Source organism: Prosopis cineraria, unplaced genomic scaffold (assembly GCF_029017545.1).
Source record: "Prosopis cineraria cultivar Desert tree isolate PC_DT_omini unplaced genomic scaffold, ASM2901754v1 PC216, whole genome shotgun sequence".
NCBI lineage: Eukaryota > Viridiplantae > Streptophyta > Magnoliopsida > Fabales > Fabaceae > Prosopis > Prosopis cineraria.
The window spans coordinates 1-13388 of NW_026555543.1; the positions used below are offsets into that span (position 1 = coordinate 1).

Genomic DNA, 13388 nt, shown 5'->3' on the forward strand with positions numbered 1-13388 from the left:
CCTGCATATTTAGTCACACTGGTATTAGTTGCAGAGAGCTTATTTTCATCAATCAAATCATCAATACGTGCCTCCGTGTCATCTTTTTTATTTTTTGTTTTAGTGATGGCCCCACATATGGATAAAACTGTTGAACAAATAAAAAAAAAAAAACGGGTTAGATTTTCTTTTCTTCTTATCCTGTTGCAAAAGTTGACAACTAATTAGTTTCCTTTATTTTTATTCATCAGAGAAACTGTCACCCTTAATTTATATTTTTTTTATAATCAAAATCACATTCTCTTATTTTTAATTAAATTTCACACTTTCAATAAAGTAATTACCTACTTTCAAACTAATTCTATCTTTTCATATTTCTCTCTCTTAAACATCCTATAATAAATATAAAATCACTATTAATAGAAGTACTTTTGAAAAAAAAGTAATGATTACACCTCAAAAGACTAAAAATATCTTACATTTTTTTAATATCCAACTCATTAAAAAATACTTTATATTTTTTAACGGAGAGAGTATATTTTAACAAGTATTTATTATAAATTTTTTAAATTACCTCTCATAATTTATATTAGCAAGCAATAATTAATGCATAGATTAACACAAAGTATTTTAATCTAATTTTTTATTTTCAAATATAATTATTATAGCTAACCGATTTTCTTAAAAACTATGTGATATAATTTTTCTCTCTCATACTCTCTCTATCCTTATATATAAAGTGTTTTTAATTGAATAACACATACTAGTAAAATTTATTATTTAATTAAAATATCATTAAATCTAAGTAATTTTTCAATTTTGTCCCAAATTTTGTCAATTAAAATATCATGTTAGTGTTGGATAAAACACACAATTAATATTTCATTTTTTTTCAATATAAGGACAAAATTATTTAATTGCTCAAAAATATCATGAGACCTAAAGATAGAATAAGCTTCTAAAAAATAATTTATATATAGAGAATTAGGAAGTATATAGAAGTGGAGGGGTACTACTCCTTTAGCAAAAAAATGTAGAGCATTTTTAAAAAATCTCACCTCTTAATTTTTAAACTAATATCATTTTTTTCATATTTATTCTTATTTAATAAAATGTTTTACTTTAAAATAAATATAAAAGTGATTTATGTATTATGATACTTTTGAAAAAATATTAATTACATCTTGAAATACTAAAAATGTCTAACATTTTTTAATATTCAACTCCTCAAAAAAAATATCTTACATTGTTTAAGAAAGGAAGGATATTTTAATATTAGGGATAAATTATATAAGTTATGTGAAAATAACTTCTCTAATACAATGAAAACCCCTAAATCCATACATGGATGCAAATATCTGCGGTGCTGTTAATTTGCATGTTATTTCATTAAAATGATATAATATATATAGAGGGTTTATTTGCATATAATTCAAAATTTAAAAGGATTACATATAACCTAAAATTTGAAAAAGTTATGCTGTCTACATTAAAAAACAAAAATTTAAGAAAGTATTTGATCGGTAACATATTATGCTCTATTAGTAAAATAATAGAATAATTTTTTGATGAGAGGAATATAATTCTGTCACCTTTCTTCCAAATATAATATATAGATATATATATATAATTTTGCATCAATTGATCTCAATTATAAGAGATTTGACCTGAAATGATGCTATTTGATTTAAAAAAAAAAACACACACCCACACACTTCCCAAATAATTTCCATTAAATTATTCAACGGAATAAACAATGGCAAGCAAAATAAAGAACTTTTTCTTTGGTAATAAAATAAACTTTTAATGAATAATCAGGCACGTCCAATGCAATCAGATAATATACAAGTAAAGAACTTTAAAAAGTTCATAGCACAGCAAAGCCCACTCACCGTTATCTGGCCACGAAAATATCAGTGTACAGTGCTAAGTTAAGCAGAATAGACACATGTCAACCTAAAGCAGACACTAACTCGTGGTTCAAATTACTTGCATTGAATCGAAGTGTTCCTATCACCTGTTCATTAAAGTCTGTAAATTCTTGTGTATGGTTACTGATAAAGCGGCTTGTGTCTGTGATGGTGTGGCAAACAATGTGTAACACAGCATCGCAACAAGTGGCTTCCACAATCCCTGACGACATAAAAAGCTGTAGGAGAAAAGCCAAACCTCAGGAAGCCGTTCTTTTGCTCTCTATAAAGTTAGGCAGTGATGTCACATCAACGTCGCTCAGCATTGATTGGTGTATTTGCAACCTTCAATTTCCTCTCAGTAAAAGCTTTGTTGGTGAATGTCTTGGGAATCAACCTCCAAATCCTGAGTTCAGTCAAACTCGGTTACTGTGAAGTATATGGTGTATGTAAACCCCTGGCATGTTGGCTCTCCATCTCAAGATGCATCAAGGATTTGTGTCTTTGATATCGGCTTCTCTTGCCGGCTAATGCTGCGAAAGAAGACATAAAACACATGTAAGCAAAGAATCTTTTGGCGTATAATTTTTAACCAGACATTCCTGTGTTCACTCAGTCAACGTGACATACGCTTACTAATTAGTACCTAAAATCATTCAATAAACTGAGTTGTAACAAATATTATTGACTCCAACTATTTGTGAATAGAATCTATAGATAACACCGCAAAATTAGACCGAGAAAAGATCATTTCTAACAAGATTGAAGCTTGTGGCACCTATGACGATTACGCACAAAAACAGAATAAAAGGATTGACTCTAAATTGCCGCCATGTCTGAAAATTGTCCCAAGTTTTAGATTGAAAAATTGAAATTATTGGTGATACTCGAATTGAGTAGCATTCAGCAGCTGGAGAATTTTGAACCGATGAGCATATGGTTCCATCACAAGTAAATGGATTGAATACAGCCCATTTAGAGAAATCCAAATAAATGCAACAGTGACATTACTAAGAACTATTGCAAATAGGTTTTGATAAAACATGAACGGTAGGTTTAACCAAGGATATTCATCAAAAGGTACAGGGCAATATTAACGGGCTTTGCACATTCCACAGGAGCCATATTTTGAATTACTAATTTGACCAGATTACATAGATCAGTTTCACAAACAAGAAAGGGAAGCATAAATATGGCAGGAGCCAATAGTCTGCTAAAGAAGTATGGAAAAAAGAAAAAATCTTATATATGGAAATTCCGATTCATGTATCTAAACTATAACAGTGAGATTCTCGTAGACAAATTTTTCAAGTGCTTTAAACTGAAGTTGCAAGATGCCACCTTCAACACAGAATAATACAGATTCGCTCATGGTGAAGAAAAGCTGTGATAAAGACCTTTTGCAATATGCTTTTGTCAATAGAGAAGTGAAAATTTTAAAATACAAAATATATTCTGCATAAAAAAGCCAATTGTCTAGGTTTAAAGTTATAATTTTCCTAATATGCATAAAGTATATTGAGATCAATGTAAATAGTAACATAAGGAAAATCTCCCACACAGATAATAATACTACCAAATATACTTGAAACAACAAAAATGGCTTGCCAGAAATGAAGCCATACTTACACATCAATTCATGGGGAAGACCAAAATCATATTCGTTCCTTCTCCTCCTGACATAAATATATACCAGCACCAGTACCGCACAGAAAACAAAAAGGCATGACAAGCCTATTGCAATCTTGCCCCAAGTAGATAGTCTTCCATTCTTCCACAACAAAGGACATGCTGGCAGAGATGGCACACCACACAAACCTTTGTTGCCAGAGAGACTGATAAAAAAATATATTTATCATCCGAATTATTAATTAGCTATTACAAAGGACTACAACTTTGACAGAAGAAAACTATCCTATGGTTGCACCAAAATATATGTATGTATATATATAAATATATATCCTTTGGCGAAATGCTATTTTTGCACCCATTACAACAACAACAACAAGCCTTTATCCCACTAGGTGGGATCGGCTACATGGATTGCAAGACGCCATTGTGCTCTATCATTTATCAAGCTTTTACAAACCTAACAAAATACAAACAGGTCTGACAAAATTGCATTGGACACCTGATTTGTGCCACTTTATGGTGAAATGAAACTACACGCTCAGTAAAACAAAAAATAATAGCAGAGGTAAGTTTTTTATGTCGTCATTCGATTAAGAATATTGAGCATTAGGTGGGACAGTTTTCATAAATCATCCAAATTTTACTTCAGTTTTTCAGAAATATACAAATTGAATAACCTTTACATGAGAAAAGGTGGGTACTAAAATCCACAATGGACAGAGAAGAGGCAGAATGACTTTTATGTAATAACATGCATCAGTTCTCCTTCAGCATTCAAGCTGAGAAGGATGACACAGTGAGCTTGCATGGGACTTTTGTGGCTCTACTTGCACTTAATTTAGACGGAAAGACAAGTAGAATGGTCAACCAGATAGGGATATCATCCAAGAAAAGATAAATTAACCAATATTCCATCTGAACATAGTGTCATGGAGAAACTCGGGTTAAAGTGACATACTCAAAAGCTCCCCCATGCACACCAATTGAATAAAGTCCTTCTGGCACTTGTCCTTCCAAAAAGTTATCATTCAATAGCCTGGCAAGATAAAATGGATTAGAAAACAAACACCAAAGTAATACTGTACTACAGGTTAGTATATATACTCAATCTATCCATGTAAGAGGGAGGAGATACGTAAAAAAGTCTCATCTTTGAATTCCGAACACTACAAATCCTAGAAAACTGCTAATGTAACAGCTTCATCGGGACTGTTTTAACCCAGGTTTTACTCCATAAATCAGAAAATCTAAATGTCATCCTTTGCTCTCTTTGACCATCATCTAGTTATTGATCTCAAGAAACCAAACTTATTACGCATAAGAAAAGGACAGGTTGCAGTTAATTCATCAGTTATTTGGGTTTTGTACACACTGCTCACCCAAAGCTTAACAAGTGTCATTTGAACCACCAGAAGTTTGCTTCTTCATAGCTCAACTGTCCAAACCTTCATGTGATTCGAGGCTTGTTCAATTTCCTAATATCTGTTTTTAGATTTTTCTTCACGTACCACTCCCTTCTAGAGCATCTACCACCACGTGCCAACATGTGAGGGCAAGTCTGATGTTAGCGGTACGCTGACATGCTCAGAAAAGGCCAACAGAATCCTAACCTTGATAATCGAGTTAAATAGTGAAGATTTTCAGAAGATGACAGAAAATTCCCGTTTTATTGTTGCAAGAGCAGAAATCTCAAAGTTTGCAAAAGTATATTCTCATTTTCAATGTGCCACCCCCAAGGATAAAAGTGGTTGCGCTCGTAATATTGAGAATTCTGCCCGTGCTACCCAATTATCATTATTGGCAAACGAATAGTAGGCAGACCAGTTCATGCAACAAATGCATGTATTCTGTCTTGCCCCCAGAATCTTCAGAACCATCAAACAATGGCATACAAAATAAATAAATAAATAAGAATTTCTAAGGAGGAATATTTTAAGCTTCTTGACATGGCATATTCCTCAGATTTTCTACAATAATATGTCTATTAGAAAACTAGCAAAGAATCTCACTTGTTCCATCGTCTTTCTTCCCAACTCTGATAATTTAGGATTTAATGACAAAGAAGAATATGGGTAGAGACTTTGGATATGTGCTTTGGTCTTCACCACAAAAAATGGCTACGCTCAGGTCTATGTTCTGGACTGTTCTAAGAGCTTCTTACTTGTAGCCAAGATAACCTCAGTGCATCTCTTCATCTCTGCGGTTTCAACCTTCAAGTGGCCTTTACATAAGTAAGATATTAAGAATGCTTTCCTCCATGAAGATCTTCAAGAAGAGGTCTAAATGAAGCAACTGATGGGGTTTGTTTCTCCAAGGAGAGTAAAGTGATGTGCAGCTTAAATAAGTCAGTACATGGTTTAATTCAGCCTTGGGCATGGTTTAGCAGGTTTAGTAAACTAGTTACACCCTTGGAGCTTCAACGGTGCCGAGGGGATCACTTTATTTTATAATTATAGTCCTATTTGGAGAAATATATCAATTTCTTATGTTGAGGATATTGTGTTTTAGAAGATGATGGCCAAGAATCTACCAACTTAAAACTGCCTCTTCAACATAATTTTCAAACCTAAGGTTTGGATTGTGGAAGTACTTTCTTGGCATTGAGGTGCGTAGGTCATATTTATCTCATTAGTCATCTTATATTCTTATCTCCAGGAGTTAGTTTCACTATCAAGTTTTGATAATTTCAATAGTATAAATAAAGGATGGCACAGAGATGAAGAAAGTTTCTCCCCTGTCCCTTCAGTTCCCAAGTTTTGTGCAATGTGAATATTTTACACACGACAATTTTTGAGATTTTAATGAAATATCAAAACGTTTAAGAAAAGCGTATTCAAGCAAATTTCAGAACTAGATGCCAATCATGACATGTTTGTGCCTTTATTGACAGAGAGAGAAATAATAGATAACAAAATGGACACTTACACAAGCTGCAAACTTGAAGAGGCTAAACTGTCTGGTATGGAACCTGTTAACTCATTGTTGGACAAATCCCTAGAGCATACATTATAAGAAAATAAGTTAAGTATTGCATAATAACAAGGTCGTTCTCCTCTATCAACAAGTAACTCTGCTATTTATATAGCATGAGTTGCGGCTGACATGTAATTGTGCAAGAAAGATATAAGGAAATATCACAATTTTTCAGAGTAGTGGCGAATTCATTGTAAGAATTTTAATTATAACTCCTCAGTAAATTATTAAAAATAACTTCAGTGCATAAAGATATTGAAAATTGATCGTCATTCATTGAAGAAAGATCCACAAAGTTGAGTTTTGTGAATTTGCCCGAAAGACTGGGTAACGACTATACCATCAGTAATACTTACACGCGTATCAGGGATTTTTGCCCGAACCCAGAAGGTATGGAACCCCGCAGAGAATTAGAACTTAAGTTCCTGCAATTTTTTAGAGAGATTACTCGATAATTGAAAGTTCACAAAGACTTGATTAATGATAGAGTATAATGGCACCATGCAATCCATGCAATCGACCCCATCTAGTGAGATAAGACTTGTTGCTGTTGTTATTGTATTACTAGATACTTGAAAACAATATAAATATGGCAAAAAATTGGTATAGAAGGCAACATGGTGCCTGAAAACATATTATAATGAACAATGATCTTCTACAGAAGATTTAACGTGGATCCATAATTTTGACCAGCTGGATTTAGAGAGAAATGCTTTATAGATAATGAATGTGGATAAATGATCATGGATACCACTGAGAGAGAAAAGCAAACCAAATGAAAACGTTTTAAGGACAACAAGTTAAGGCAAGGCTAACTATAACACTATTACCTTCTCGTGCATGTTATAGTGCTAATCAGGCATTGACGATCCAATCAACATAGTTGAGAGAATTTTAAATTTTAAGTTAAATAATGTAGCCACCAAATGAGAGAACAAGGCTAATTGAAACTTGAAAGAATCAAAACCCATCAATTTGAGAATGAACATTGCTGTTGTTGTAATTCAAGGAACAGGTAAGGAAAACAAGGAAGGAGAGTACAAGGAGAACCGCTGGTTCTAACTACTGCTTAAATCACATACACCAAAGACGCTAGAAAACTTTTAACCCAAAAAACAAATCTGGACTTGACATATTTCATACTAAAGAGTGGTGTAATGATAGCCTTAACATGTATAAGCCGTATAATGATTAATGAAACATGTCTGGCATTAAAATATACAAACTTCTGGCAGCTGATACTTACAGGCTTACCAAGTCTGTCAAAAGACTAATCTGGTCACTTATATACCCTTTTAAGCCTTGACTGCCAAGATCTCTGTAGTTATCATTAAAATAAAGATAAAATCAAAGCCATAGAAAAGGAATTATAAATTAAAGAAACAAATTGAATCTTCTGCCTTTTCTTCCATTTTCTTTTTGTGGATCAGTCATTTTTGTATGCATTAGTAATAGCAGTTTCACCCACAATCCTCCGTCTAGCTTCTTCACACCCGCCAAAAAAATAAAAAATAATAATAAAAAAAATGTTTTTATACTAGCTGCAAATAAAAATATGATTCACAAATTTAAATAAATAAATAATTTTCACAATCTTTCTTGCTGAATGTCATACAACCAGCTATGATGATTACTTTTATTCCCTACCGCATATATATTCGGTGAGTGGAACCTGACCTCCATCGTTAATCTTTCACATTAAGTATGCCGCATCATTTAGTAAGATTTCACATTAAGAGTCATCGTGCACGTTGCATCATTCCTCTCCCGAAATTCAACTTAAAAATGTAAATAATAAATTTAAAGAAGCGTAAGACATGCTTACATTTCACTTATCACGAGGGCGGCATGATTCTTATTAATGCGGCAGGTGACACCCTCCCAAGCATCCCAATTAGTAGGAGCACAAGGATCACCATTCCAACCCATTCTATCAGGAACACGAAGTGACTCTTTCAATGCCTTCATGGCGATTACTGCAAAAGGGTCCCCAGTTAACAACCACGATTATTGGGTTTTATCTTTAGCCAGCAAAATCTTATATTACGAAAAAAGTAATTTCATTAACCATTACATTAGCATTGTATCCCTAACTTTCGGTTTCCTCCCTAATTATCTTTCCATTGACGTAATAACAACTTACAAGTACACGATTAATTTCAGATGCCAAAGAAGAAAACTCGTATTTCTTTTTAGTAAACGCAACTAAACCTGTCTATCGTATGTGCATCAACAGTTCAGCGACGTACCTTGTTGCTGCATGGTTGAAGGATCAATGGGTACCAAAGCATAATTTTCAAGCCCACTAATCAGAGGGGCACCTACTGCAGCCACAAGCTTCACAGTCAACACACTGCTGCTCAAATTCCTCATTATATAATGCCAAGTAAAGGCAGCAAAGCTTCCCACCTGCTTGTATATGTCAACTCTAGTAACATTCTTGCCATTGATCAACACATCGAACACCCTCTCCCCGGCCTTCTTCACACTCGAATCAATTTCCGCAAAATGCAACCATACCAAGTAATCTAACTTCGCATCCACATTCAAATTGTACTCCAACACACCATCTTCTCCCCCAACCGTCACCGCCGCCTGGTACAACTTCATCGGAAAATAATTGGGCTTCTGTTCAGTTCCGCTTATGGTGTTCCTCGTGGATACAGCTCTAACACCGTCACGGTTGCGGTGACTCGATGCACCAAAATTTGATCGGAATTCGGAATCGGACTGCCATGACCGACCAAAGAGATCAGTGTCATTGCTGAATCCAGGACCCCATTGATCAGTCCCGCAAGATAACCTCCCGTAATTGACGAGAACATGCTTATTTCCAGTGCTCGTCGAATCGTAAGACAAAGGATCGACATGTAGGAGTTCGAGAGAAGAGATTACCGGAGGATCAGTGGCCAAGCTGTAAAAGCAAACATCAGCCTCACCGTCTGTGACATAGGCAAACAGATCAGAATACGCACCCCCTGCAGCTATGGATTCTGGCCAGGGGGAGCGCCAGCTGAAGACAACGGTGCCCTCGACGGCGACATCAAAAGAAGGAGTGTGAGACTTGCCATCGTAGTTGTCGTAAACGACGAACGTGCGGAGAAAGTACCGACCGGAGGGCAGAGAAGGGAGGATGTAGCAGTTCTTCTTGCCATGAGAGACGGGAAAGAAGCGAAGGGTCTTCTCGTAGGGGTAGTGGAATCGGAGTGGCTCGGATACGACAGAGGAGGCGCCGCCGGTGAAGAAGCGGTCGGAGAGCCAGGTGGTATTGAAGGGGTCACTGGTGTTGGTGGGACTACCACAGTCAATGTGGTAAGAAAAACCTGTGAGAAAAGAAGGATAAGGAAACAGAAAGCAAGAATTAGGTGCGGAGACAAGCTAAATGGGGAAAGTGATTGAATTATTAATAAGATTACGTAAACGCGCAGAGATGAAAGGTTACCGTAGGGGTACGGTGTAGAGAAGGAGGAGGAGGAGGGGGAGGAGGCGGCGGCGGCGGTGGCGGCGATGAAGGCGAAGGCGAAGAAGGAGAGTGACATTATCGCTGCAGTGGACTGGGGATTGATGTGGTGGGAGGGTGAGTGATCTGAAATAAAAAGGAGGGAAAGATGGGGTCAAACGGAGAAGAAAAGAGAGAATGAATTTGAAGTTTTGAACAGATCGGCATATAAATGGACCTTTCACTTCACGTGGGAGTGAGTGGGACTAATAAGGCAATGTTCACCCGTGAGTTTTTTTTTTTTTTTCTTTTTTTAATAATAATAATAATTAAATTATATTCCATCCGATTCATTTTATATATATATAAACATTTTTCAACAAAACAAATCATTTGTCCGTTTTGACTAAGTTTTAATTCAATCTTAACATTTGTCTTAGTTGATTCAATTATAATTCAATTTTTAAATTTTAATTTAACATAATTTAATTTTTATAATTTTAATAGTTTAAAATATTAATTTTTATATTTTATAAAATAAAATTAAAATTGTATTTAATTTTATTCTTTATAATATCTATAAAAATGTAAAGTTTTAGTAATTTAAATTAATCTAGGTTTTATAGTTTTTAGAATCAATGTTATATATGGTGTTCTTTTAATTAAAATGAAATTCATTACAATGGTTTAAAACTAGAGCTATAGAAAAAACTAACTCAATAAGATTTCAACCTAACCTAAAGTCTAGTCCTTTTTATGAAAATGACTGAATTAAACAACCCATAGTCTGATCTTAGTATAAGACAAAGTCAAACAGGACCGGATTGATCCAATAGAACTAAGTGTGCGTTTGATTTTCAGTTTGTCAAAAGTTCATTTAATGAAAGTCCATTTGGTAAAAGTCAATTTGATGAAAGTCAGTTATTATAACAAAATTTGTGTTTGGATATATTTTTTTAAAAGTCAGTTTGATACATTAAAAGTTGTTTGGTTTATAATAGTAAAATGTGCTTTTGAATATACAATTACTAAAAAGGACATTGATTTATAATGATTTATAATTTTTATTATACAAATATAATATATTTAAAATATTTTAAAAAATATAATAAAGATTTTTAATAATATAAATTTTGATCTATAATACTAAAAATTTAATCTCTAGTTATTTGTATTTTTTAATTTGTAATTGTAAAAGATGTAATAAAGATTTGTAATTTTTATTATACATTAATGCTAAAATTAACATGATTAATTACTCAATTTATAATACTAAAAAAATTGATACCTAATTATTGTTATTAAAATAATAATTATATTTTTAATGAATTAACTATTTTTTAAATAAAAGAATAAGAGATTAAACTTATGGTAGTATGGTCAAATAACATCCTACTTTTTAAATTCACTTTTCAAAAGCTTCAAATAGTTACGTTTCGGAAATTCACTTTCAATTACTGTTTAAATGTACTTTCAGGATGTGCTTTCCTGCAAAATGTTTTACTCAAACAATTTTTAAATTTCTGAAAGTAAAATTTTACTTTTTGAACGTGAAACGGAGGATAACCAAATGGACCTTAAGAGACTGGTCCCTGCCTTGTCCAGCATCTCAATTTATTTTTTCTTCTTTTTCATTTATGAGAGAGAGCAATTTATTTCAATATAATAAACTCAATTAACATAATAAAATTAATTATAGTCATATAAAATTTATCACAACAACAACAATTATAAATCCATAACAATCTCCAACAATAACAACAATTATCTCCAACAATGACAACAATTATTTCAGTTACAATAAACGATTCAAATTAAACAACCTTCAATAATATTAAATAATCTTTAACATGTCTAAAGTCCATTATACTAAATTAACAACAAATTTTATTAATAAAAGAAGAAGATTGAGGTTGGTCAATGCTAAAATCTTACTCAATATTTATGATTTCACAAATATAAAACACAAAAAAAAATACTAACTATTATTAAAAATTACTCCCTCTATTCAAAAATGTAAGACATTTTTAATCGAATTTCACTTTTCAATAAAGTAGTTACCTACTTTCAAACTAACCCTATCTTTTTATATTTACCTCTCTTAAACACCCTATAATAAATATAAAGTTAATATTAATAGGGGCACTTTTGAAAAAAAGATAATGATTACACCTTAAAAGACTAAAAATGCCTTATATTTTTTAACATCCAACTTTTTAAAAATTTTTTTATATTTTTGAACAGAGTGAGTAACTTATTATAGTTATAATTAATAAATTAATTATAATTATATTAAATAAGTTTATAGGACCAGACCAAGTGATTGATATACTCAGTCTCTTATCCAGCTCAACTCTAAAATAGAGTCTTGAAAGATCAAATTGGGTTTGTCTCGAATTAAGCCGGATCAAACTGGATGGAAACTTTTGGATAGCCCTATTTAAAACTTCTTGAAGTTAATTTTCAAGGTACGGACTCACAAAGTCATGAAAGGTGGACAATGATGTCCCCTTTTTTATTTTTTTAAGAAAAATACCGACTTGTATTCAGAGTAAAAAGATTTAAAAAAAAAACAACGTCGAAGAGTCAAAATAATGACATGAGAGCTAAAGGAGATAGACGGGGAAGTATTATCACAAAAACACAATTGACAAAATGCTTTAAGAGGGAATTGATTTCCCACTGCATAATGCTTAGATTTGCACTATTTTGATTCCCGACTCTAACAGAGGGCCTCTTGTTAAAGCAAATTTTAAGAGAGCATTATTGATCCTCAAATCTTCCAATTGCTTAGTCAAAATTTCTAACCCAAATTAACAAGCTTCTAATACATGATTCCGCGAATGGATCAGGTGGCAAAAAAGCATATTTTCAAAACATTAAACTTTGGATTTCTTGTTCATTAAAAAAGATACAACCATGACACTAAGTTATCCTTTTCCTTTTGAATTTCCAAATCTTAACCTCCCATTTTAGCATTGAGTTTACGGATCTTGGGTAAATTGAAGACATGTTTAAAAGAAAGGTTTTGTTACTAAATTCGGGAGGAGTGCCTGCTTGAATGTTTAAATTCCCAACTACATGTAGTTTGGAGGAAATTGTAATTTTTCTTAAACTCCTTGTTGACTTGCTTCACTAAGCATTTGGCTCCAATGTCAATCAGAAAATTTGTTAGCCAAATAAGATGAAACAAGTTGAAGAATGCTCTTCAAGGTGATTAAATTTTGCTTGATAAAGAAAGTCTTAAAGGTCCTTAAAATCTAATTTATCATAACATAGTCAGATATATCCATTGAGCAAATAGATAAAGCTCCAAACCAAACAATTCTAAAAAAGGGACAATCACAAAAAATGCAGGTTAAAGCGTGCAAATGGATAAAGCTCTAAATTAGATAGCTTTGGAAAAGACACAGTCTCATTTTTTATTGAGGGATATATACTTTGAAATCTTTCGA

The 13388-nt window shown here is 33.0% G+C and overlaps 1 protein-coding gene across 1 annotated transcript; it reads right to left on the bottom strand.

Annotated features, from left to right (window-relative positions):
• Window positions 1-1748: 1748 nt before the first annotated feature.
• Window positions 1749-10131, bottom strand: LOC129295916 (receptor-like protein 4). Its single transcript, XM_054934513.1, has 9 exons — window positions 9937-10131; window positions 8744-9817; window positions 8320-8470; window positions 7741-7812; window positions 6851-6919; window positions 6447-6515; window positions 4480-4557; window positions 3519-3724; window positions 1749-2422 (listed from the first exon to the last, which is right to left on the bottom strand). Exons 1-9 carry the CDS (start codon window positions 10031-10033, stop codon window positions 2316-2318), a joined length of 1923 nt encoding a protein of 640 aa, XP_054790488.1. The 5' UTR covers window positions 10034-10131; the 3' UTR covers window positions 1749-2315.
• Window positions 10132-13388: the final 3257 nt, after the last annotated feature.

What these genes read in the sequence shown, in the direction of transcription:
- LOC129295916 (XM_054934513.1), bottom strand. Translation starts at nt 10,033, where the DNA reads ATGTCACTCTCCTTCTTCGCCTTCGCCTTCATCGCCGCCACCGCCGCC. An exon ending in TTCAACCATGCAGCAACAAG is followed by an intron (nt 8,471 to 8,743) that starts GTACGTCGCTGA and finishes ACCCTTTTGCAG; the next exon opens with TAATCGCCATGAAGGCATTG. An exon ending in TTGACAGACTTGGTAAGCCT is followed by an intron (nt 6,920 to 7,740) that starts GTAAGTATCAGC and finishes AAAAAATTGCAG; the next exon opens with GAACTTAAGTTCTAATTCTC.